We start from the raw sequence: 26,820 nt of genomic DNA, 5'->3' as shown, positions 1-26,820 counted from the left end.
AGGCATCACTTGCAGAAGCAACAACCGAGCTGTCCGACTTAAAGCGCCAGATATCTCAAATGGTCTCAGCCATCTTCGGTAAGTTACTGCACATAACCTCAAACATTGTAATCCTTCCTTTCATGACTATTGTAATCGTTATCTCTGGCTCACTTTGTGTTTGTGAACGCAGGCCCCAGAAGCACAAACCTCAAGCAAAATATGTTGATCAAGCTGAAAGCAGTTTATACTCTAGTGGAGCAGCTGTACACCGGGTCACAACGTGCTTTGGCTATTGTAGCTTTGTCAAATACCACTCCCCACCTCCTGCAAGATGTGCTGAAGTGTCTCGCTGTGCTACCTCAGCGGATCCAGGATTTAAGGCAGGCGTCCGCAAGAGCCGGAGCCGTAGCCGCGTTGAGCCGGGCAAAGGCATGGATTCCAGAACTAGACCCGGCCGACCTCGCTCTTGGATACCCGAGTCTGAAAGAGGATGGTACCATTTTTGATGATCAACATTTCACCGCCTGTCTCAAAGTCATACGTCCCGTGGCGACCCTCATTGGGAACGACACTGACCTTACCAAGTATTTGCCGGGCTATGACAGTGAGAACCGGAGAATTCCAAACACTCCATATGATCAAGTCAGCCTGACCCCTCCAATTCGTAAGCATACTTTTGCCCCTGAAGTCGACCCAGCCGGTTTAATAGATGATGAATCTGAGTTTGAAGCCTTGAGCGGCATTGACTGGGCCTCGTCAACTTTCCAGGACAAAGTAGTCGACGGAGAAGCGGAGAAGGATAACCCGGGGTCTTCAAGCCCACCAAAGGAGTGAACTGCCAGGCGTTTACGACTTTGCAAAACAATGCTGCATTATTTAGACTCGGGGAGTCTTGTAACAGGGTAGAAAAAACCTCTTAATTTTGTCATGCCTTCGTGCATGTTTATGGTGCTTAATACTTTCATAAGCCGCCATCACCATATATTTCCAGCTCATGTTGATCTTTTATTTCCTTGATGTTTAAATTTACTTGCCTTATCCTGCACATGAAACAAGCAGACTGGCACTTAACAACATGGGGTGATCAACATTAAGCCGGAAGAATCAAAAGATCATCGCAGAATGCTTTCAAGAAGGTCTTAAAATAGTTAAATAACTTTGCTTATAAAATATGACGAACAATAAATAAAGGCTTCTGATTCGAATACGATCAGTAAACTGCTCCAAAGTGGTTAAGCTAAGATTCGGATACGATCATATAGCCCCCAGTGGCTTTGGGGATGCCGATCAAGTGGGCATCGACAGCTATGTTCTCTTTGGTTCGAATACGACCTATGTTTGAACAGGAAGCCCCCAAGTGACCATAAGAGTTGTTTAATGACGCTGATTCGAATACGATCCATGTCAGACCCAAAGGGGTTAAGCTATGATTCAAATGTGATCAAGAAGCCCCCAAGTGGGTTTGGCAGTATGCCGATCAAATGAGTATCGACAACTATGTTCTCTTCGGTTCGAATACGACGTATGTTTGAACAGGAAGCCCCCAAGCGATCATGGCTAGATTCAGATATGATCATAAGCCGAACCAAAGGGAAAGCCGGATTCAGATATGATCCGCTCCCTGTTGGTAGTTCCCACCACCTGATAAGGAAGACATATAAACATTTTTGAGGGAAAAAAGGACAGAGGTCCTGCTTTATTGCTTTATATAATATATACATCGTCCAAATATATACATCTTGAGAGCCGGTGGCCCAAGTATAGTAAGGCCGAAGATGGGCGATATTCCACGGCCGGCGGGTCTCCTCCTCCGACTTACGTGAGTCTTTGTGCTCTCGAACATCGATGAGGTAGTATGACCCATTGTTCAGATTCTTACTGACCACAAAGGGTCCTTCCCAAGGAGGGGATAGCTTGTGCATGTCAGACTGATCTTGGATGAGCCGGAGCACCAAGTCGCCTTCCTGAAAGGTTCTGCTCCTAATCGACGGCTGTGATCATGGCGCAGGTCTTGCTGGTAAATCACCGAGCGGGCTATTGCCAAGTCTCGCTCCTCATCCAACAAGTCAAGTGCATCCTGACAAGCTTTTTCATTATCAACCTCAACGTAAGCCGCCACGCGGGGTGAGTCATGCCGGATGTCACTTGGCAGGACTGCCTCTGCTCCATAGACCATGAAGAAAGGTGTGTAACCCGTGGATCTGTTAGGCGTAGTGTTGATGCTCCATAGTACAGAGGGCAACTCCTCCACCCAACAACCCAGAGTCCGCTGTAAAGGGACCAAGAGCCGTGGTTTGATACCCTTCAGGATCTCCTGATTAGCTCTTTTTGCTTGACCATTGGATTGGGGATGAGCAACAGCCGAAACATCAAGCCGGATATGTTCTCGTTGACAGAACTCTTCCATAGCACCCTTGGAGAGATTAGTGCCATTATCAGTTATGATGCTATGTGGAAAACCAAAACGAAAGATCACCTTTTTGATGAACTGAACCGCTGTGGCTGCATCACACTTACTGACCGGCTCCGCCTTAACCCATTTTGTAAACTTATCCACTGCCACCAGGAGGTGTGTCTTTTTATCCTTAGACCTCTTGAAAGGTCCAACCATGTCAAGCCCCTAGACTGCGAACGGCCAAGTAATTGGAATCATCCTCAACTCTTGAGCCGGCACATGAGCTCGTCGTGAGAACTTCTGACATCCGTCACATTTGCTGACTAGATCTTCTGCATTAGCATGAGCCGTTAGCCAGTAGAAACCATGACGGAAAGCCTTGGCCACAAGAGATTTTGAGCTGGCATGATGACCACAATCTCCTTCATGGATCTCACGAAGTATCTCTTGACCCTCCGCAGGCGACACACAACATTGAAAAGCCCCCGTGACACTGAGGTGATGTAACTCGCCATTAACAATCGTCATAGATTTGGACCGCCTGATGATTTGTCTCGCCAAGGTCTCATCCTCAGGCAACTCTCCCTGGGTCATATAGGCCAAATATGGCACTGTCCAATCCGGGATGACGTGAAGGGCAGCCACCAGCTGTGCCTCCGGGTCTGGCACTGCTACTTCTTCTTCTGTAGGCACCTTGACAGAAGGATTATGAAAAACGTCAAGAAAGGTGTTAGGCGGCACCGACTTATGCTGAGATCCCAACCGGCTTAGCGCATCAGCTGCCTCATTCTTTCTTCGATCAATGTGCTCCACTTGATAACCTCTGAAGTGCCCAGCCACAACATCTACTTCATGATGGTAAGCCGCCATAAGGGGATCCTTGGAGTCCCACTTGCCTGACACCTGTTGAGCCACGAGATCTGAGTCGCCCAAGCACCTTACCCGGCTTAAGTTCATCTCCTTAGCCATTCGGAGACCATGGAGTAAGGCCTCGTACTCAGCCGCATTGTTAGTACAAGGAAACATAAGCCGGGGCACATAACAAAATTTGTCACCTCGAGGGGAAGTTAAAACAACTCCAGCCCCCGAGCCTTCTAACTACCTAGACCCGTCAAAGTGAATAGTCCAATACGTGTTATCCGGCTTCTCCTCAGGTGCCTGCAACTCTGTACAATCATTGATAAAATCCACCAAGGCTTGAGACTTGATAGCAGTACGTGGCATATATTTCAAACCATGAGGCCCAAGCTCAATAGCCCACTTGGCGACTCGTCCTGTGGCTTCCCTATTCTGGATGATGTCTCCCAAGGGGGCATAACTTACCACAGTTATCGGATGACTTTGGAAATACTGCTTCAACTTACGGTTTGCCATAAACACTCCGTAAACAAGTTTCTGCCAATGTGGATACCTTTGTTTAGATTCAATGAGCACCTCACTGACGTAGTAAACCGGCCGTTGAACCGGATGCTCCTTGCCAGCTTCCTTACGCTCTACCACAATAGCAACACTAATGACTCGTGAATTAGCAGCCACATATAACAGCAACGGTTCCTTATCAATGGGAGCCGCAAGGACCGGTGGCTCTGACAACTGTCTCTTCAAATCTTCAAAAGCAGCATCAGCATCATCACTCCAGACAAAGGTGTCTGTTTTCTTCATCATCTGACACAGTGGCAGGGCCTTCTCACCCAACCGGCTTATGAACCGGCTTAAAGCAGCAACACGGCCCGCCAGCCGCTGAACATCATTGATGCACGCCAGTTTAGCCAGAGAGGTAATCGCCTTGATCTTCTCCGGGTTAGCTTCAATGCCTCTGTTTGAGACCAGAAATCCCAAGAGCTTGCCTGCAGGTACACCAAACACACACTTGGCCGGGTTAAGCATCATCTTATAAACCCGGAGATTATCGAAGGTCTCTTTCAAGTCAGATATCAGTGTTTCCTTCTCTCTGGACTTCACCACGATGTCATCCACGTAAGCATGAACATTACGCCCGATTTGATCGTGTAAACAGTTCTGCACACATCGCTGATAAGTCGCCTGAGCACTCTTGAGCCCAAACGGCATAGATACATAACAGAAGGCTCCAAACAGAGTGATGAAAGCCGTCTTCTCCTGGTCCTTAACTGCCATTTTGATATGATGATAACCAGAGTAAGCATCCAAAAAGCTCAAACGCTCGCAACCCGTCGTAGCATCAATGATTTGATCAATACGGGGGAGAGCAAAGGGATCAGCCGGACAAGCATTATTTAAGTCCATGTAATCCACACACATCCACCAGGTGACGTTCTTCTTGAGCACGAGCACCGAGTTAGCCAACCACTCCGGGTGAAAAACTTCAACAATAAACCCATCCGCTAAGAGTCGGGCAACTTCCTCTCCAATAGCCTTCTGTCTCTCTTTGTTGAACCATTGAAGAAACTGCCTGACCGGCTTATACTTTGGATAAAAATTGAGAGTGTGCTCAGGGAGTTCCCTCGGTACACCCGGCATGTCAGAAGGCTTCCATGAAAAGATGTCCCGGTTCTCATGGATGAACTCGATGAGCGCGCTTTCCTATTTAGGATCCAGATTGGTACTGATGCTGAATTGCTTAGAAGAATCGCCTGGGGTGAAGTCAACAAGCTTTGTCTCAGCGGTCGATTTAAACTTCAACACTGGTTCATGCTCTGTAGTTGGCTTCTTCAGAGAGGTCATATCCACCGGGTCAACATTTTCTTGATAAAATTTGAGCTCTTCTGCTGCACAGGCAGACTCAACATAAGCTGCGTCGCCTTCTTCACACTCCAAAGCTACGTCTCGACTCCCATGCACAGTGATGGTGCCCTCGTGACCCGGCATCTTGAGCTATAAATAGACGTAACACGGCCGTGCCATGAACTTAGCATAAGCCGGCCGCCCAAACAGAGCATGATATGGACTCCTGATTTTAACCACTTCAAACGTCAATTTCTCAGCCCTGGAGTCATACTCATCTCCAAAGGCCACTTCTAGTTCAATCTTGCCAACTGGGTAAGCCGACTTACCAGGAACCACTCCATGAAAAACAGTGTTGGATGTCCTCAAATTCTTATCAGTCAATCCCATGCGTCGAAAGGTCTCATAATAGAGGATATTGATGTTGCTACCTCCGTCCATGAGTACCTTAGTGAATTTATATCCACCAACCTGAGGTGCTACCACCAAGGCTAACTGACCCGGATTATCAACCCGTGGAGGGTGATCTGTTGGGGAACGTTGCAGAAAATTAAATTTTTTCCTACGGTTTCACCAAGATCCATCTATGAGTTCATCTAAGAAACGAGTCATGGGAGATGCATCTACATACCACTTTGTAGATCGTGAGCGGAAGCGTTCAAAAGAACGGGGTTGAAGTAGTCGTTCTCGTCGTGATCCCATCACCGGAGATCCTAGCGCCGAACGGACGGCACCTCCGCGTTCAACACACGTATGAAGCGGATGACGTCTCCTCCTTCTTAATCCAGCAAGGGGGAAGGAGAGGTTGATGATGATGGCTCCAGCAGCAGCACAACGGCGTGGTGGTGGTGGAACAGCAGCACTCCGGCAGGGCTTCGCCAAGCACGTGACGGAGGAGGAAGAGGTGTAGCAGGGGGAGGGGGCGCCAGGACTTCAGGGTGCGGCTGCCCCCGTCCCCCTCCCTTTATATAGGCCCCCAGGGGGGGCGCCGGCCCTGGGAGATCCAATCTCCCAAGGGGGCGGCGGCCAGGCGGGGTGGAGTGCCCCCAAGGCAAGTGGGGCACCCCCCCACACTAGGGTTTCAACCCTAGGCGCAGGGGGTAGGCCAAGGGGGCGCACCAGCCCACTATGGGCTGGTTCCCCTCCCCACTTCATCCCTTGGGGCCCTCCGGGATGGGTGGCCCCACCCGGTGGACCCCCGGGACCCTTTCGGTGGTCCCGGTACAATACCGGGTGACCCCGAAACTTTCCCGATGGCCGAAATATGACTTCCTATATATAATTCTTCACCTCCGGAACATTCCGGAACTCCTCGTGACGTCCTGGATCTCATCCGGGACTCCGAACAACATTCTATGTGCTGCATACTCATATTCATACAACCCTACTGTCACCAAACTTAAGTGTGTAGACCCTACGGGTTCGGGAGACACGTAGACATGACCGAGACGGCTCTTGGGCAATAACCAACAGCGGGATCTGGATACCCATGTTGGCTCCCACATGCTCCTCGATGATCTCATCAGATGAACCACGATGTCGAGGATTCGAACAACCCTGTATACAATTCCCTTTGTCAATCGGTACGTTACATGCCCGAGACTCGATCGTCGGTATCCCAATACCTCGTTCAGTCTCGTTACCGGTAAGTCACTTTACTCGTACCGTAATGCATGATCCCATGACCAAACACTTGGTCACTTTGAGCTCATTATGATGATGCATTACCGAGTGGGCCCAGAGATACCTCTCCGTCATACGGAGTGACAAATCCCATTCTCGATCCGTGTCAACCCAACAGACACTTTCGGAGATACCTGTAGTGCACCTTTATAGTCACATAGTTACGTTGTGACGTTTGGTACACCCAAAGAACTCTTACGGTATCCAGGAGTTACACGATCTCATGGTCTAAGGAAGAGATACTTGACATTGAAAAAGCTCTAGCAAAACGAACTACACGATCTTGTGCTATGCTTAGGATTGGGTCTTGTCCATCACATCATTCTCCTAATGATGTGATCCCGTTGTCAATGACATCTAATGTCCATAGTCAGGAAACCATGACTATCTGTCGACCAACGAACTAGTCAACTAGAGGCTCACCAGGGACATGTTAGTCTATGTATTCACACGTGTATTACGATTTCCGGATAATACAGTTATAGCATGAATAAAAGACAATTATCATGAACAAGGAAATATAATAATAACCCTTTTATTATTGCCTCTAGGGCATATTTCCAACAGTCTCCCACTTGCAGTAGAGTCAATAATCTAGTTACATTGTGATGAATCGAACACCCATAGAGTTCTGGTGTTGATCATGTTTTGCTCGCGAGAGAGGTTTAGTCAACGGATCTGCGACATTCAGATCCGTATGTACTTTGCAAATATCTATGTCTCCATCTTGAACATTTTCACGGATGGAGTTGAAACGATGCTTGATGTGCCTGGTCTTCTTGTGAAACCTGGGCTCCTTGGCAAGGGCAATAGCTCCAGTGTTGTCACAGAAGAGTTTGATCGGCCCCGACGCATTGGGTATGACTCCTAGGTCGGTGATGAACTCCTTCACCCAAATAGCTTCATGCGCTGCCTCCGAGGCTGCCATGTACTCTGCTTCACACGTAGATCCCGCCACGACACTCTGCTTGCAGCTGCACCAGCTTACTGCTCCACCATTCAACATATACACGTATCCGGTTTGTGACTTAGAGTCATCCAGATCTGTGTCGAAGCTAGCGTCGACGTAACCCTTTACGGCGAGCTCTTCGTCACCTCCATAAACGAGAAACATGTCCTTTGTCCTTTTCAGGTACTTCAGGATATTCTTGACCGCTTTCCAGTGTTCCTTGCCGGGATTACTTTGGTACCTTCCTACCAAACTTATGGCAAGGTTTACATCAGGTCTGGTACACAGCATGGCATACATAATAGATCCTATGGCCGAGGCATAGGGGATGACGCTCATCTCTTCTTTATCTTTTGCCGTGGTCGGGCAATGAGCCGAGCTCAATCTCACACCTTGCAGTACAGGCAAGAACCCTTTCTTGGACTGATCCATTTTGAACTTCTTCAAAATCTTATCAAGGTATGTGCTTTGTGAAAGACCTATGAGGCGTCTCGATCTATCCCTATAGATCTTGATGCCTAATATGTAAGCAGCTTCTCCAAGGTCCTTCATTGAAAAAACCCTGTTCAAGTAGGCCTTAATGCTGTCCAAAAGTTCTATATCATTTCCCATCAAGAGTATGTCATCTACATATAATATGAGAAATGCCACAGAGCTCCCACTCACTTTCTTGTAAACGCAGGCTCCTCCATAAGTCTGCATAAACCCAAACGCTTTGATCATCTCATCAAAGCGAATGTTCCAACTCCGAGATGCTTGCACCAGCCCATAAATGGATCGTTGGAGCTTGCATACTTTGTTAGCGTTCTTAGGATCGACAAAACCTTCCGGCTGCATCATATATAGCTCTTCCTTAAGATAACCGTTAAGGAATGCCGTTTTGACGTCCATCTGCCATATCTCATAATCATAGTATGCGTCAATTGCTAACATGATTCGGACGGACTTAAGCTTCGCTACGGGAGAGAAAGTCTCATCGTAGTCAATCCCTTGAACTTGCCGATAACCCTTAGCGACAAGTCGAGCTTTATAGATGGTGACATTACCATCCGCGTCCGTCTTCTTCTTAAAGATCCATTTGTTTTCTATCGCTCGCCGATCATCGGGCAAGTCAGTCAAAGTCCATACTTTGTTTTCATACATGGATTCTATCTTGGATTTCATGGCTTCTAGCCATTTGTTGGAATATGGGCCCGCCATCGCTTCTTCATAGTTTGAAGGTTCACCTTTGTCTAACAACATGATTTCCAGGACAGGGTTGCCATACCACTCTGGTGTGGAACGTGTCCTTGTGGACCTACGAAGTTCAGTAGCAACTTGATCAGAAGTACCTTGATCATCATCATTAATTTCCTCTCCAGTCGGTGTAGGCACCACAAGAACGTTTTCCTGAGCTGCACCACTTTCCGGTTCAAGAGGTAGTACTTCATCGAGTTCTACTTTCCTCCCACTTACTTCTTTCGAGAGAAACTCTTTTTCCAGAAAGGATCCATTCTTGGCAACAAAGATCTTGCCCTTGGATCTTAAGTAGAAGGTATACCCAATGGTTTCCTTAGGGTATCCTATGAAGACGCATTTTTCCGACTTGGGTTCGAGCTTTTCAGGTTGAAGTTTCTTGACATAAGCATCGCATCCCCAAACTTTTAGAAACGACAGCTTAGGTTTCTTCCCAAACCATAATTCATACGGTGTCGTCTCAACGGATTTAGACGGTGCCCTATTTAAAGTGAATGTAGCTGTCTCTAGAGCGTATCCCCAAAATGATAGCGGTAAATCGGTAAGAGACATCATAGATCGCACCATATCCAATAGAGTGCGATTATGACGTTCGGACACACCGTTACGCTGAGGTGTTCCAGGCGGCGTGAGTTGTGAAACGATTCCACATTTTCTTAAGTGTGTACCAAATTCGTGACTTTAAATATTCTCCTCCACGATCCGATCGTAAGAATTTTATCTTTCGGTCACGTTGGTTCTCTACTTCATTCTGAAATTCCTTGAACTTTTCAAAGGTCTCAGACTTGTGTTTCATCAAGTAGACATACCCATATCTACTCAAGTCATCAGTGAGAGTGAGAACATAATGATATCCTCCACGAGCCTCAACGCTCATTGGACCGCACACATCGGTATGTATGATTTCCAACAAGTTGGTTGCTCGCTCCATTGTTCCGGAGAACGGGGTCTTGGTCATTTTACCCACGAGGCATGGTTCGCATGTGTCAAATGATTCATAATCTAGAGACTCTAAAACCCATCAGCATGGAGCTTCTTCATGCGTTTGACACCAATGTGACCAAGACGGCAGTGCCACAAGTATGTGGGACTATCGTTATCAACTTTACATCTTTTGGTATTCACACTATGAATATGTGTAATATTACGTTCGAGATTCATTAAGAATAAACCATTGACCATCGGGGCATGACCATAAAACATATCTCTCATATAAATAGAACAACCATTATTCTAGGATTTAAATGAGTAGCCATCTCGTATCAAACGAGATCCAGATACAATGTTCATGCTCAAACTTGGCACTAAATAACAATTATTGAGGTTTAAAACTAATCCCGTAGGTAAATGTAGAGGTAGCGTGCCGACGGCGATCACATCGACCTTGGAACCATTCCCGACGCACATCGTCACCTCGTCCTTCGCCAGTCTCCGCTTATTCCGCAGCTCCTGCTGTGAGTTACAAATATGAGCAACGGCACCGGTATCAAATACCCAGGAGTTACTACGAGTACTGGTAAGGTACACATCAATTACATGTATATCAAATATACCTTTAGTGTTGCCGGCCTTCTTATCCGCTAAGTATTTGGGGCAGTTCCGCTTCCAGTGACCCTTCCCCTTGCAATAAAAGCACTCAGTTTTAGGCTTGGGTCCATTCTTTGACTTCTTCCCGGCAACTGGCTTACCGGGCGCGGCAACATCTTTGCCGTCCTTCTTGAAGTTCTTCTTACCCTTGCCCTTCTTGAACTTAGTGGTCTTATTGACCATCAACACTTGATGTTCTTTCTTGATTTCAACCTCTGCCGACTTCAGCATTGAAAATACTTCAGGAATGGTCTTCACCATCCCCTGCATATTGTAGTTCATCACAAAGCTCTTGTAGCTTGGTGGGAGCGACTGAAGGATTCTGTCAATGACCGCCTCATCCAGGAGGTTAATGTCCAGCTGGGACAGGCGGTTGTGCAACCCAGACATTTTGAGTATATGCTCACTGCCAGAACTATTTTCCTCCATCTTACAACTATAGAACTTGTCGGAGACTTCATATCTCTCGACCCGGGCATGAGCTTGGAAAACTAGTTTCAGCTCCTCGAACATCTCATATGCTCCGTGTTGCTCAAAACGCTTTTGGAGCCCCGATTCTAAGCTGTAAAGCATGCCGCACTGAACGAGGGAGTAATCATCAGCACGAGACTGCCAAGCATTCATAATGTCTTGGTTCTCTGGGACGGGAGCGTCACCTAGCGGTCCTTCTAGGACATATTGTTTCCTGGTAGCTATGAGGATGATCCTCAGGTTCCGGACCCAGTCCGTATAGTTGCTACCATCATCTTTCAGCTTGGTTTTCTCTAGGAACGCGTTGAAGTTCATGTTGACATGAGCGTTGGCCATTTGATCTACAAGACATATTTTGCAAAAGTTTTAGACTAAGTTCATGATAATTAAGTTCATCTAATCAAATTATTTAATGAACTCCCACTTAGATTAGACATCCCTCTAGTCATCTAAGTGTTACACGATCCGGGTCGACTAGGCCGTGTCCGATCATCATGTGAGACGGACTAGTCATCACCGGTGAACATCTCCATGTTGATCGTATCTTCCATACGACTCGTGTTCGACCTTTCGGTCTCTATGTGCCGAGGCCATGTCTGTACATGCTAGGCTCGTCAAGTTAACCCTAAGTGTTCTGCATGTGTAAATCTGTCTTACACCCGTTGTATGTGAACGTAAGGATCTATCACACCCGATCATCACGTGGTGCTTCGAAACGATGAACTTTAGCAACGGTGCACAGTTAGGGGGAACACTTTCTTGAAATTATTATAAGGGATCATCTTATTTACTACCGTCGTTCTAAGTAAACAAGATGCATAAACATAATAAACATCACATGCAATTATATAGTAGTGACATGATATGGCCAATATCATATAGCTCCTTCGATCTCCATCTTTGGGGCTCCATGATCATCTTCGTCACCGGCAATACACCATGATCTCCATCATCATGATCTCCATCATCGTGTCTTCATGAAGTTGTCACGCCAACGACTACTTCTACTTCTATGGCTAACGCGTTTAAAAGTAAAGTAATTTACATGGCGTTCTTCAATGACACGCAGGTCATACAAAAATAAAGACAACTCCTATGGCTCCTGCCGGTTGTCATACTCATCAACATGCAAGTCGTGATTCCTATTACAAGAACATGATATCATACATCACAATATATCATTCATCATTCATCACAACTTCTGGCCATATCACATCACATGACAATTGCTGCAAAAACAAGTTAGACGTCCTCTAATTGTTGTTGCATCTTTTACGTGGCTGCAATTGGGTTCTAGCAAGAATGTTTTCTTACCTACGAATAACCACAACGTGATTTTGTCAACTTCTATTTACCCTTCATAAGGACCCTTTTCATCGAATCCGCTCCAACTAAAGTGGGAGAGACAGACACCCGCCAGCCACCTTATGCATCTAGTGCATGTCAGTCGGTGGAACCGGTCTCACGTAAGCGTATGTGTAAGGTTGGTCCGGGTCACTTCATCCCACAATACCGCTGAAGCAAGATAAGACTAGTAGCGGCAAGCAAGTTGACAAGATCTACGCCCACAACAAAATTGTGTTCTACTCATGCAATAGAGAACTACGCATAGACCTAGCTCATGATGCCACTGTTGGGGAACGTTGCAGAAAATTAAAATTTTTCCTACGGTTTCACCAAGATCCATCTATGAGTTCATCTAAGCAACGAGTCATGGGAGATGCATCTACATACCACTTTGTAGATCGCGAGCGGAAGCGTTCAAAAGAATGGGGTTGAAGTAGTCGTTCTCGTCGTGATCCTATCACCGGAGATCCTAGCGCCGAACGGACGGCACCTCCGCGTTCAACACACGTACGGAGCGGATGACGTCTCCTCCTTCTTGATCCAGCAAGGGGGAAGGAGAGGTTGATGATGATGGCTCCAGCAGCAGCACAACGGCGTGGTGGTGGTGGAACAGCAGCACTCCGGCAGGGCTTCGCCAAGCACGTGACAGAGGAGGAAGAGGTGTAGCAGGGGGAGGGGGCGCCAGGACTTCAGGGTGTGGCTGCCCCCCTCCCCCTCCCTTTATATAGGCCCCCAGGGGGGGGGGCGGCCCTGGGAGATCCAATCTCCCAAGGGGGCGGCGACCAAGGGGGGTGGAGTGCCCCCCAAGGCAAGTGGGGCGCCCCCCCACCCTAGGGTTTCAACCCTAGGCGCAGGGGGTGGGCCAAGGGGGGCGCACCAGCCCACTATGGGCTGGTTCCCCTCCCCACTTCAGCCCTTGGGGCCCTCCGGGATGGGTGGCCCCACCCGGTGGACCCCCGGGACCCTTTCGGTGGTCCCGGTACAATACCGGGTGACCCCGAAACTTTCCCGATGGCCGAAATATGACTTCCTATATATAATTCTTCACCTCCGGACCATTCCGGAACTCCTCGTGACGTCCGGGATCTCATCCGGGACTCCGAACAACATTCGATATGCCGCATACTCATATTCATACAACCCTAGCGTCACCAAACCTTAAGTGTGTAGACCCTACGGGTTCGGGAGACACGTAGACATGACCGAGACGACTCTCGGCAAATAACCAATAGCGGGATCTGGATACCCATGTTGGCTCCCACATGCTCCTCGATGATCTCATCGGATGAACCACGATGTCGAGGATTTGAACAACCCTATATACAATTCCCTTTGTCAATCGGTACGTTACATGCCCGAGACTCGATCGTCGGTATCCCAATACCTCGTTCAGTCTCGTTACCAGCAAGTCACTTTACTCGTACCGTAATGCATGATCCCGTGACCAAACACTTGGTCACTTTGAGCTCATTATGATGATGCATTACCGAGTGGGCCCAGAGATACCTCTCCGTCATACCGAGTGACAAATCCCAGTCTCGATCTGTGTCAACCCAACAGACACTTTCGGAGATACCTGTAGTGCACCTTTATAGTCACCCAGTTACGTTGTGACGTTTGGTACACCCAAAGCACTCTTACGGTATCCGGGAGTTACATGATCTCATGGTCTAAGGAAGAGATACTTGACATTGAAAAAGCTCTAGCAAAACGAACTACACGATCTTGTGCTATGCTTAGGATTGGGTCTTGTCCATCACATCATTCTCCTAATGATGTGATCCCGTTGTCAATGACATCTAATGTCCATAGTCAGGAAACCATGACTATCTATCGACCAACGAGCTAGTCAACTAGAGGCTCACCAGGGACATGTTATGGTCTATGTATTCACATGTGTATTACGATTTCCGGATAATACAGTTATAGCATGAATAAAAGACAATTATCATGAACAAGGAAATATAATAATAACCCTTTTATTATTGCCTCTAGGGCATACTTCCAACATGATCTTCTCTGCTCCATACAATGGGCTATTCTGACCACCTCAAATAACGAGGAACCGCCGGCTCAACAGAATTCACAGCCCTCTTATGAACCTTCTGGTCACGTTTGCATAAGCTAGTGGTGAACATGTGATACTGCCCACTATTCAACTGCTTCGGATGACTTTGATAACCCGATTGCTGCTGCTGTTGCTCTCCTTGACCAAACTGCTGCTGATTATAACCGCCTTGTTGTCCCTGAAAGCCGGAGTTTGAACCACCGCCCGGGCCATGAAAACCGCCGGCTCCTGAACCGCCACCGGACCCAGAATTGTCACCAAACGCGTTGGAATTCTTAAAAGCCTTCATGATCGCGCAATCTTTCCATAAGTGGGTGGCGGGTCGTTCTCGGGTGCTGTGCCTCGGGCAAGGCTCATTAAGTAATTGCTCAAGAGATGGGCCTGACCCGCCCGATCGAGGGGGCGGCTTGCCCTTACATCTTTGATTGTTACCTTGTGCATTAGCGTTGGCTACAAACTCCGGGTTGCCGTCCGCCTTATGCTTATTGCCACCTTGATTCATCGGGTTATGCTACTGACCCTTTCCATTGCCGTTCTTCTTTCCCTTCCCTGTCTTTTCCTCATCAGACGCGGGATCCTTGGTACTATCAGAGTCGGCATATTTGACTAAAGCCGCCATCAGTGTACCCATATCGTTGCAGTCACGCTTAAGGCGCCCCAGTTTCTGCCTCAGCGGCTCAAAGCGGCAATTCTTCTCCAACATGAGGAATGCAGAGCCGACATCCATCTTGTTAGATGAATGTATTATCTCCTTGACTCAGCGCACCCAATGAGTGGTGGACTCACCCTCCTCCTGCTTACAATTCGTCAAATCCACGATCGACATAGATTGCTTACAAGTGTCCTTGAAGTTCTGGATGAATTGGGCCTTTAGCTCTGCCCATGAATTAATGGAATTGGGTGGCAAGCCCTTTAACCAAGACCGGGCCGTTCCATCTAACATCATGGTGAAGTACTTAGCCATTGCTGCGTCGCTGACCTCCAACAGCTCCATGGCCATCTCATAACTTTCGATCCACGCTCCGGGCTGTAAATCGGCCGTGTAATTCGGCACCTTTCGAGGTCCCTTGAAGTCCTTGGGTAGGCGCACATTACGCAGAGCCGACAGCAAACAAGGAACACCTCCGGTTCTAGTAGCCACTCCCGTCTCAATGGAAGTCATCGGATATTCTGGGAAATCTTGAGGAGCCGTCGGTTGAGCCGCTAGCTGAGCTGCCCGCTCGTTCTCCTGACGTATCCGATCTTGTACTGGGTTATAGCCACCAGGCTGGTTCCGACGCTGGGCGTTGCTTGACAAAGCTTCTGACTCCATGTGTCTGTTGTAACTCGGACTCAGGTTTTGGCGAGGCGGTGCTAACCAAGGCGGAGGAGTTGAGTGAATCCTGTCTCGGCTATAAGAATAAGTCTCTTGCTGAGCTAGGGCCATTTGGACAAGTTCTCTGATCCTCCGGGTCTCCACCGCTGTCGGATCATCACCGTCCACTTGGAGAGCCACCAAACACGCTGATGCTGCGATTAAGTTCTCCATGGGGTTGGAAAAGTGACCCGACGGTATCGGTATGTAATGGGGCGGTGCCATGTTCCCATGAGGAGGTGCCATCTCCCGAGGCTGAGCCGGTCCTCCTGTTTCGACTATCATAAACTGATTTGCATCTGGCGGGTTACTTGGGCCGGCTCCGGGTGTAGCGAAAAGTTTCCGAGGGTCGTAAATCTGAGGCAAACGGGATTGAGTTTTCTGGTGCCTCCTCCTTATCACCTCGTTGGACGTGTTTAGGCTCATCGTGAGCTGGTAGGCCTCTGACTGTAGCCGCTGCGCCCGTGCATCTAGAGCCGCCCGTTCTGTGGCTAACCTAGTGTCCTCAGCTGCCAAGGCCTCCTTGGCCTGAGCTATTTCCTCACGCACCCGCGCCACCTCCGCATCATGCTCATCTTTATTTGCCGGAATAACCATGGCGGTTAACAGGGCCGTAAGCTTATCTATGAGATCTATCAGCACCTGAGCCGGTGGGCGCACAGGGCCTCCTGCCCCGGCTGATCCTGTTCCGGATGTTATTGTAGCAACGGCTATAGAATTTTGGTTGGGTTGAGTCCCAGCCATGAAGACTCCTGCCCAGTTTGGCGGCTCATAAGGGTCCGGAATACTGGAGCCATCGGAACAACCCCCAAGCACGCCATCTCGCACTTGATACAGCGAATCTGTTGAACCGGCGGACGAATCACCGTCAGAGAGGACGGCCGTCTCACCACCATCTTCAGATCCTTCAGAAAGTTCTTCTCCGTGGATGCAACCCACAAATACACGCTTCATGCAGGGTTGAACTCGGGCAGGTCTCGCACGCTGAGCCGTCTCGACGAGGTCGGTGCAGTTGTCCGGCTCAGGGCCCGGCTCACCAATCCGACCGATGAAGACGTGGATTCCGCCGAAGGGGACTCGGTACCCGTACTCAATTGAGCCGGCGTTGGGGCTCGAGCCTTCATCGTCGATGTAGATCTTGCCGCGACGACTCTTGGTCATCCGGCCCACTACGTATCCCTTGAGCCCTTCGAAGTTGCCCTTCAAGAACTCAAATGCACCGTGCGCTGGCCCATGGTGGGCGCCAACTTTCGTGGAATTGTCACGTCAGATGTCCTCGTGAAAGGACTTAGTTGTGGAGCCATCGCAACTAGGAAGCTTGAAGGGGTTGATCGGGACAAAGGACACGAGAGGTTTATACTAGTTCGGCCCCTTACGGTGAAGGGAAGCCTACGTCTAGTTTGGTTGGTATTGATGTTTCGATGACCAGGGAGCGAGATACGCTAAGCCCGGTTTCTCGATAAGTCATTTTCTTACCCTAAGCCGCCGGCGGGTCGTCCCCTTATATACACGGGTTGACGCCCTCCGGCTTACAAAGTCCCGGCCGGCTCATAAACAGTGTCCGGCTCGGTTACTAGTTAAACTCTACCTTATGATACAAGTCATGCCATTATGGCGGTTTACTACGACGGGCCTTAAGTCGCCCGTGGGCCTCAGACCCTGTACTGAACCGCCATCTTCATGCTTGGTCTTGGGCTTCCTTATACTGAGTCTTCTTTGTGTAACCCGGCCCCTCCTGGGCGGCTTACACGAATAGTTACATCCCCAACAGAAAGGACATGTGGTGCCCCCATGTGTGGTTTTGATAATTGATGACATTCTCTATGGACTAATGGTTACATTGAGTTATATTTGAAGGATTTGTCCATATGCATTTCTTGAAGTACATGTGTTGGTTTCAAGGAGTTTATGAGTTGACCAAGGTGGTATTAAGGAATTATCCAAAGATTGGTCATAGAGTTGGAAATAGTCAAGGTTAATCAAGACTAAGTATAGAGAGTGATTCAAGTTGATCATCACACAAAGCATAGAAGATACACCGAGTGGGATCAAGTGATCTCATGGTATGGTAAGTATTGTCCATTGTGCTTTGTGTACTACCCATGGTCTATGTGAGAGTTCTATGTGAGGTTAGGTACGTGTTCATGGGCTTGCGTCAAGAGAAAGATATCACTCAACCAATGCAGAGGATGACATCAAGTGGTGATCGTCATCAAGATAGTCGTGCGCAAGTTCAAGTGGAGCATCACGAAGAGATCAAGTGCTTGATGCTTGCCATCCATTGTGGTGTCAATGGACTTGTGAAGATGTGCCGAAGAGTGGCTCACCCATAGTGGAGTATGCGGGAACAATCATCTAGTCTTCATCGACCCAACGCAATCAAGAAAGGTGGTCCAACTTGAGGGAGTCAAGATCGTCATCATCTAGCTCAAGTGGACTTCGTGCAAGGCAAAGGTTTGCCCTTGATAGGTTCTATATTTTACCGGTCTCATGGTGATAGTTTGGAGACCGGGTTATAGGATCGATAGCCGTACTATTAAGGGGGGCTCTCAAGTGAGTAGCGTGATCGTATCGTTTGTCAAGAGCTCAGATCATTGCATCCTTGTATCATCTTTCTTGATTCTTATTTGTATTTTCTTTTGAGGTTTTGGAGCTTGTGGTTATCTTCGTGACAATCTCTAGTACGTCGAAAATGGATTTCATATGCTTCTTCTATCGCGTTTTCGGTGTTGGAGGTTTTACCGATCTTTTTCAAGGAAGGGTTCTCACCATTTTCTCTTGGGACTTTTCTAATTTCCTTCTTATTGTTAGTTCTATCAAGATTGTGTTATCCCTTGTCGCTATCTTTCCAACAAACTTGGTTTCGTTGAATTCGGAGTCCGTTTGCAGAAGTTGTGGCAGTTTTGGTGTTCTGAAAAGGCTGCAGCGGTACTACCGCGGACATGAGCGGATTTAATTTTTTTACTACCGCTCCAAAGCGGTACTATCGCGGCTACTATAGCGGTAGTACCGCTTCGGACCAAAAACTCATCACAAGTCCAACGGTGGTAGGCACAGATGTATTTTTTTAGTACCGCTCGCAAGTAGTAGTACCGCTACCCTTTGAGGTAGTACCGCTACCCCTTGCGGTAGTACCATGAGGTCGAGCGGTAGTACCGCTCTGTGCGGGCTGTGAGCATAACGATTGGATTTTTCCCCACCTATAAAAGGGGGTCTTCTTCCCCAATGAACCTAATCTCTTTAGCTCGTGTTCTTCCCCCATTGTTGACCTTCTTCGAGCTTGCTAACTCTCAATCCCTCCAATGATTCTTGCTAGTTCTTGAGGAAAAAGAGAGAGGAGATCTAGATTCACGTTTCCACCAATTACTTTCTCCTCTAAGTGAGGGGAACCCCTTGGATCTAGATCTTGGAGTTCTTTGTGTTCTTCTTTCGTTCTTTCTCTCATTTTCCTCCCTAGCATTAGTTGCTTTGGTGGGATTTGGGAGAGAAGGACTTGGGCACTCCGTGTGCCCTTGCCATTGCATTTGGTGCATCGGTTTGAGTTCTCCATGGTGATACGTGGAAGTGAAGTTTGAGAAGCTTATTACTCTTGGGTGTTTGGGCACCCTAGAGCTTGTTCCTCTTGGGTGCCTTGGTGCCCTAGATGGTTGGTGTTGTTCGGAGCTCAATCATTATGGTGTAAAGCTCCGAGCAAGCGTCGGGCTCTCCAATTAGGTTGTGGAGATCGCCCCAAACAATTTGACGGGTACCGGTGACCGCCCCCAAGGGTTGCCAAAGTGTACGGGTACGGTGACCGCCCCCAAGGGTTGCCATTTGTACGAGTTCGGTGACCGCCCTCAAGGGTTCCTTAGTGGAATCACGACATCTCGCATTGTGTGAGGGCGTGAGGAGATTACGGTGGCCCTAGTCGCTTATTGGGGAGCATTGTGCCTCCACACCGCTTCAAACGGAGATTAGCATCCACAAGGGTGTGAACTTCGGGATACAGCATCGTCTCCGCGTGCCTCGGTTATCTCTTACCCGAGCCCTTTACTTATGCACTTTACTGTGTGATAGCCATATTGTTTCTCGTCATATATCTTGCTATCACTTAGTTGTTTATCTTTCTTAGGATAAGTTGTTGGTGCACATAGATGAGCCTAGTTGTTGTAGGTTTTGTGCTTGACAAATTAACCGTTAGATTTTTTTCCGCATTTGTTCAAGCCTAAACCGTAATTATTTTAAAGCGCCTATTCACCCCCCCCCCTCTAGGCGACATCCACGATCTTTCACATGTACCCTCCTTATGTTGGTGCCTAAAGGGGCTGAATTGTTTCAGAGGTAGCAAAATCCCTAAATTCCCAATCGCTCCCCCTCCCTCCCCGCCAAAAAAAATTCCCAAGCGATGGCACATTGTGCACATGTGTCATGAAGTCGTCGAAGCAAGTGTAGTGTGCTGGCTCGTCTATACAGTTTTGCCGCTGGAACCGCGCGGTGCGTGTCATGCCCTACGGGCTAGACTACAAGACCAAGGCGAGCTTTGAAGGCTACCCGATGAGCTGTGGGAGCCGGAGGCCATTAAGGCGCCCTCAGCTAGCTAGGCGCGAGCTTATCGGCATCATGCCTTTGGAGGACGATCACGAGCTGGTGGTGGAGGTGTGACTCCACTATCCAGCTAAAGTCCCCAAGGTTCTGAAATCGGAGGTCCCCTGCCCAAGGCGTCGATGTGGAGAAAGTTGTTGTCCTCCAATGAGGAATGTGAGTCATTGCACGCTCCAGCGTCCCGGTTGTCGAGGCACACCCTCCTGCACATGGTCATCGTCCAAGTCATGTCCATATATATTGAGTAATATATGTGCCGGATTGTCGGTTTTTAAGCAATAAAATAATATATATTGAGTAATATATGTGTTAATATAGTGTGAAACAATGATCAAATAAAATTACTTCCATGTAGTGGACAACAAAGTAGCACAACCAAGTTGGTTATTGGGCCGTGGGCAGGCCCCGTGTACTGCTCACACGTCCTGGGATCGAATTCCACTTCTCCAAATTTCTATTAGAAGGTTCCAGTTTTTCCGGTTCAATCACCCGGTTTTTTCACCGTTTTCCAAAAAACTACCATTTCGACCGGTTTTTTCCGGTCTGATTGCAGAACGGTCTTATTAGCTTAAAAAACCACTGAGGCCACTGGCCCGGTCCGGTTTTTTAAATTAGGCCCTTAGCCCAATGCGCCGATGTGGAGAAAGTTGTCGTCCTCCAAAGAGGAATGTGAGTCACCGTCCGCTCCAGCATCCCGGGTGTTGAGGCACACCCTCCTGGACACGGTCATCGTCCATGCCATGTCCGTGGTAGACCATGGCCCGTTGATGTACTGAGATTTACCCGATGCATACCTCCCTTTTGAAGGCGCATGCCTTAGTTGGGAGCATGAGTTTGTGTGTTCGTGCGGGAGGGTCGACGACATCTAACTTGGAGGCAAGGCAGGTTGCTCGGAGAATGAAGAAGTGATGTGTTATGTTCCATGTGTGTGATGTTTAAGTTCAGTTGCAATGTGTGTTGTGAACTACTTTAAATTCAGTTTTAAGTCTCTGTGTCTTGTTTGTGACCCAATGGAGTGGTCTTTTGCAGCGAACAATGTTGTAATGTGTGATTTGGAGAACCAAAATCAGTGTGTGTCTGAACTAAAATGTGTGATTTTTTAGTCAGTTAACCGAATGTTCAATTAACATATGTATCAACAAATGTTCATTTAACAAGTTGAACAAACGACAACAAGATGACACTATGTATCAACAAATGTTCATTTAACATATGTATCTGGTCATACAATAAAAAGATCAAGCTTGCTTGTGTTATACAACAATATCAAACATAATATGTTTTGGTCATACATTAACAACAATAACAAAGTTCTACTACATGATCATCAACATACCTTGATCATGCACTTTCTATGATCACTCGATGTTCATGACCATACAAACAATCACTCTAGCATGCACTACACTTGTTCACAAAATATATCACTGGAACAGAAGACAACAAGACTAGGCAGTGAATTATGGGAAAATATCGAACATGGACTTTCTATTTTTTAGAACTCCTCATGGGATCACTGAAATGTCCTTTTTGTGGCATCTTGGGCTGCTGTTTGGATGAGCTCTCACTCTCTGGCATGTTCCCTCTTGGTACCTCTTGTTCATTGTGTTTCTTTAGAATTTGCTCTGCCTTTAGTCCTCATTTTTCATCCATGGCATGTTTCTTTCTTCAGTTCATCAACTTGTCTATTCTCCAGTTCCTGGGGTTGTCTATTTTGCAGTTTCTCAGCTTGCTTCTTTTTCATTTACTTAGCTTGCTGCATGTTCAGTTCCTCAACTTGCTTCTTTTTCTCCTCCCATTCTTGTTGCCTTGATGTGCTCTCGTATGCTCTTTGTCTTGCTTCGCCTATGCCTGTTGTGTGGCTTGCTCCATGGTTCTTCGTATGGCTGACTGTATGAAAAAAATACCTGAGCTATCCCTGCGGCGCAAGTACATGAGCAAAACCCAGCATGGTCTCGCCTCCATACACTAGTAGCAATCCACCAAACGTGATCTGCTCTCTTGGCTCAACTCCTGACGCTAAGCTATTTGCTTTGTCCAAGTCCCTTACTAGTTTCCGATGGATGTACCAATGGATTTTTGCTTTCTCGATTTGATCTGCCTCTTGCCTCCCTGTGTCAGATAAGGACTCGGTCCTCTTCTTTTCTTCAAATAAATCTCCTCATGAGTCTGCACTGCACGACACAAGCACCCACGCTTCAGCCTGATTGGGCCTTCACACGGTTTCCACTGGCATGCCTTGCGCTGCGTTCCGTCCATCGCGTTCGATCTCGCCGAGACCGAGACCAACTTGATTTAGAACACTGCATGTTGCCTGCCTGCCGCCGCCGCCGAACCGATCTACCGCTGCCTTGGTTGCTTCCGATTGCTTCTAACCATGCTGCTTTGGCATCCGTGTCACGATCATCATTGACCTTCACATCAGACCAGCTCTGCTGCGGACTGTCAATAGAACGGAAAACACATTGCCTCTTTTCGAGACCGACCATCGCAACTTTTCCTCTCAATCGACAATCCAAAGCCTCTTCGAAACCTCGCTCATGATACCACTTGTTAGAATAAATCCGAGTCATACCATCGATCATTCGAAGACCAAGCAATCACACGAGGCACGATACCGAGATTTGTTAACGAGGTTCACCGATATGGCTACATCCCCGGGGCCTGACTATGGACGCTCCTCCACGACACCGTCACAGTACCGCATACCGCCTGTTCTATTATGTTGGCATATGTTAGATCTTGTGTCTAGCCCTGCTATATATGAGAGGCATAGGATACAAGTGTTTTACTTGGACACGACTCCGTATTCTATCTAAACACAGTAGAACTACAAGTTCAATTGTAACCCATCTCGTACACAATATTCGACACAACTCTAACAATTTAGACAAATTTAAGACAAGAATTTTGGGACGGAGGGAGTATAACTCAAGTCTCAAGATTTCAAAGTCAGCTGAAAGCGCAGTACACTTCTCTGTTCCAAAAGAAAAATGAAACTGCACATCTTCCTGCATTGTTCCCCGGTCGCGTGCGCTCCTTGCTCGTAGACTAGAAGCATCACCGGAATCGGCGCGACGTGCGAAAAGCTCCTCATGCATTCATGTGGCGCGAACCGTGGAGGTGCAGTGCGAGCTGCTCTCCCTCCTGAACGGGTACAGGATGACACTGCACGATGCCTCGGCGTTCGCGCTCACCCTGAACAGCCGGAGCGCCGCGGCCTTCCCCGCCACCGCCGTCTTGGCCTCGAAGGGCAGCGCGCCTGCGACAACGTCCACCACGTAGTGCCCGCTTAGGATGACCCTCGCCGCGTCCACCCGCACCCGCGCCCCGACCGTCCTCGTCGACCGCGCCGGAATCTTCCCCGCGGGCGCGACGGACCGCCCCACCGCCGCGCCGCGGTACGTCACCGCGGTGACCACCTCGCCGTACCGGAAGGGCGCGTGGCTCGGGTTGTGCACGGTGACGTCGACGGCCAGGGAGAAGTTGAGCCCCGGCGGGAGGACGGTGAAGGCGGCGAGCTGCGTGTCCACCGCCGTTGCCACCACGCGCGGCGGGTGCGGGCGGAGCAGCAGGAAGTAGAGCGCGGTGGCGAGGGCGGCGCCGAGCAGGAGGGACGCCGCGAGCAACGCGCAGCAGCATATTACGGCGGCCTTCTTCTTGACCCTTGCCATGTTTGGCAGCAGCAGTTGTCCGGAAGCACGAGGGACGGCGGAACTTTTCGGTTGTGGCGTTTCTTGATCATCTTTAAAGTGGGCGGCGTTTCTTCAATTGTTGTTACTAGTGCTGGAATTGAAGCTTAATGGGGGCGTTAATGTTATTACATCGAGATATCATGTGCGCATTGAAATAACAGTGACGATTTGTTGTCTCGAATTTTTGGGCTAGTACTTGAGGACGATTCGCTGTTTGTTTTTCAAGAATTTGTATGTCAAGAACAAGCAACGAGCGTTGCCTGTTTGTAACTGCCTTGTGGATCTTGTGAAGAACATCTCTTATTTTTCTCTGCATGCATTCTCAGGCTGCACAAATTCGGAAACATTGGCGCACGCGGGGAAATACTGATTGTATGAGTGCACTTAAAAATGTTGACTACGTAGCATAGTACTATTATTTATTTATACAAATACAAAACCCTCTAACCTAAGAGAAAAGCTTGTAAACTCACCGAAAAAAGTGACTCACTCCCACAGTTCTTGATTGACACCCGGCCCGTGTGGGCTCCTCGCACGCACAGGTAAAAATAGTTAACCGACATTAACCGTGGACGTGCAGTCGGAGGTGGTCTCCTGCTTGAGAGGGTAGGTGGTGATGCTGCAAGTCACCGCCGAGCTGGCCCTGATTTTTAACGTCCCCAGCACCACGGCCTTCCCGGCCACCGTCGTCCTCGTCTGGAACGGCAGCATGAAATCCGGCAGGTCGAGCAACTTGGAAGCCAGTTCCTGGACGAATTGGGGCGTGAACACAACCTTGTCCGCCTGCAGCACTACCGTCCCGCCGACGGTCTGTGTCGTTCGCGCGCCGACCTCCCCCGCGAGCACCACTGACTGCCCCACGGGCGAGCCGTAGTACGTCAGCTCCGTCACCACGTCGCCGTAACGGAACGCCGCGTAGTTGGGGTTCTTCACGGTCACGTCCACGCCCAAGCTCATGTTGACCTTGGGCGGGAAGGAGGTCACGTCGAATTGAGTAAACGTCGTGCTCACCACCGTCGCCACCACGTGCGGCGCGCGCGGCCGGAACACGGTGAAGTAGAGCGCGACGAAGACGATGGCGAGGACGAGGATGAGGGCGAGCAGCACGCTGCAGCAGATCACGACGGGCTTCCTCTTCATCCTATCGAATCGGCTGGTGCGTGCTTCTTCAAGCCTTTGATGAATGTCTATGGTTTAGATGTCAATGGGACAGGAAAGGAGACGGCCATATGTAGGACGGGAAGTTTCATTGGGATTACAGATGAATTTTGTTTCTGGCTGCTCGGCTTGGTGTGCGCATGCATTGTTATCCGTGTTGTTTTGTTTGGTTCGTTTGCAGATTTGGGAGCGTCTGGAAAATCTCCCAGGCTCTGGTCTGGGAAGAACGGTAAAATGTAGGATGGAGTACGTATAGAAGTACGTCTCGCATGCTATACCTCAAACTAAACGGCTGGTTTGGTTTGCTTAGCCTACAAGTTAGTACTTATACATGTGTGATTTCTGGGAAACTAAAATAATGAAACTAAGAACCTAGAGAGCAACATGTACATAACTTTTCCTGTAACTGCATCATGTTAGATAATATTACCTGAGGGTAGTGAACATATGTTTCGCCATAAATTTGAATCCGGCAAGTTTAGCAATTTTGCCCGACAAACACTCCTCAAATCTTGCTCATTGATGGCGGCGGATCTCGGTGGACGGCTTCTTTGATGGAGTGGCGCTTCATCTTACTCATTGATGGCGGCGGATCTCGGTGGCATGGCAATGGAGACTCGGTGTCCGATGCGCGGAGATGGACTCACCCAGGAGGAGGACGCTCTCTGGCGTCATGGTGACGTCGATGACAGAGAGGCCTGGCAAAATCGGTGTGTTAGTTTCTGCTCTAAAGATGAATTGGTGGAAGACGACGGCGACGACACATGAGAGTGCGTTGGACCGGTTTGTATTCAAAACCCAGTATGTGGCTCGGTTGGGGCCTCCCGCTTTAGATGTTAGGCTTTGGTGCGATGCCTGTTTGGTATTAGTCTCGGACTATCGGCGCCCCTTCATCAAGTGATTAGAAATATCGACAGTTGTTGCTAAGATGTGGTGGCTTCGAACAAACTGGTGTACTACTTTGTAAAGTCTTTATAAATAATTAATAAACTGGCTACATGCATCGTCCAGATGTAGAGGCGGAGGATAATCCTCACTTAAAAAAATACAATCCTCAAATCTATTGACAACGACGTCCTGTCACCGTCACCCCAGCAGTTGTTTGCTTCTCCATGCTCGTTTCACTTACTCCTAACATCATTTGGAATTTTCGGTGATGGAGGTGGACGTACGGGCAGACCAAGTCCAGCAGGAAACAACAGGTTCGCATGTAGACAGGACAAATCATTAAGCATTTTCTGCGTAGCTCACTAAGCTATAACGTTGGCTGTTTCGACGGTTACATTCCTTGACCTTAGGGCATCTCCAGCCGTAGAGGCCCCCAGAGGCATTTTTATCGCCTCTTGGAGGGCTGCCGGCGAATTTTTTTGCCTGCGATCGAGAAAATATCCACTCGTTCCGCCCCCCACGCACCCCCCATCTCCTCGAGCTCCCCTCCTCTGTGACAACGGCTGCTTCCTAACGACGACGACGCCGCCGCCGCCGACGGCTGCTACTCTCTACGTGGACGTCTGCGTTCGCCGGCCTTCCGTGGCCGCTTCCGCCGCAACGTCCCGCAGCTCGCGCGTCCGCAACGCCGGGCGACGAGGAGGAAGTAGGGCGCGCGCGTCC

General features: G+C 48.6%; 1 protein-coding gene across 1 annotated transcript; it reads right to left on the bottom strand.

Moving 5' to 3' along the window:
* Positions 1–24,603: 24,603 nt before the first annotated feature.
* LOC119360838 (NDR1/HIN1-like protein 10) lies at positions 24,604–25,191 on the bottom strand. The gene has a single exon (XM_037626318.1). It carries the CDS (start codon positions 25,189–25,191, stop codon positions 24,604–24,606), a length of 588 nt encoding a protein of 195 aa, XP_037482215.1.
* Between the last annotated feature and the right edge of the window lie 1,629 nt (positions 25,192–26,820).

The sequence above is a fragment of the Triticum dicoccoides genome, chromosome 2B (assembly GCF_002162155.2).
Source record: "Triticum dicoccoides isolate Atlit2015 ecotype Zavitan chromosome 2B, WEW_v2.0, whole genome shotgun sequence".
NCBI classification, from domain to species: Eukaryota; Viridiplantae; Streptophyta; class Magnoliopsida; order Poales; family Poaceae; genus Triticum; species Triticum dicoccoides.
The sequence above is the reverse complement of the archived record's forward strand: the minus strand, read 5'-3'. Positions and strand labels throughout refer to the sequence as shown.

Bases quoted from the DNA above. Each gene is read 5' to 3' on its own strand.
- LOC119360838 (XM_037626318.1), bottom strand. From the start codon at position 25,191: ATGAAGAGGAAGCCCGTCGTGATCTGCTGCAGCGTGCTGCTCGCCCTC.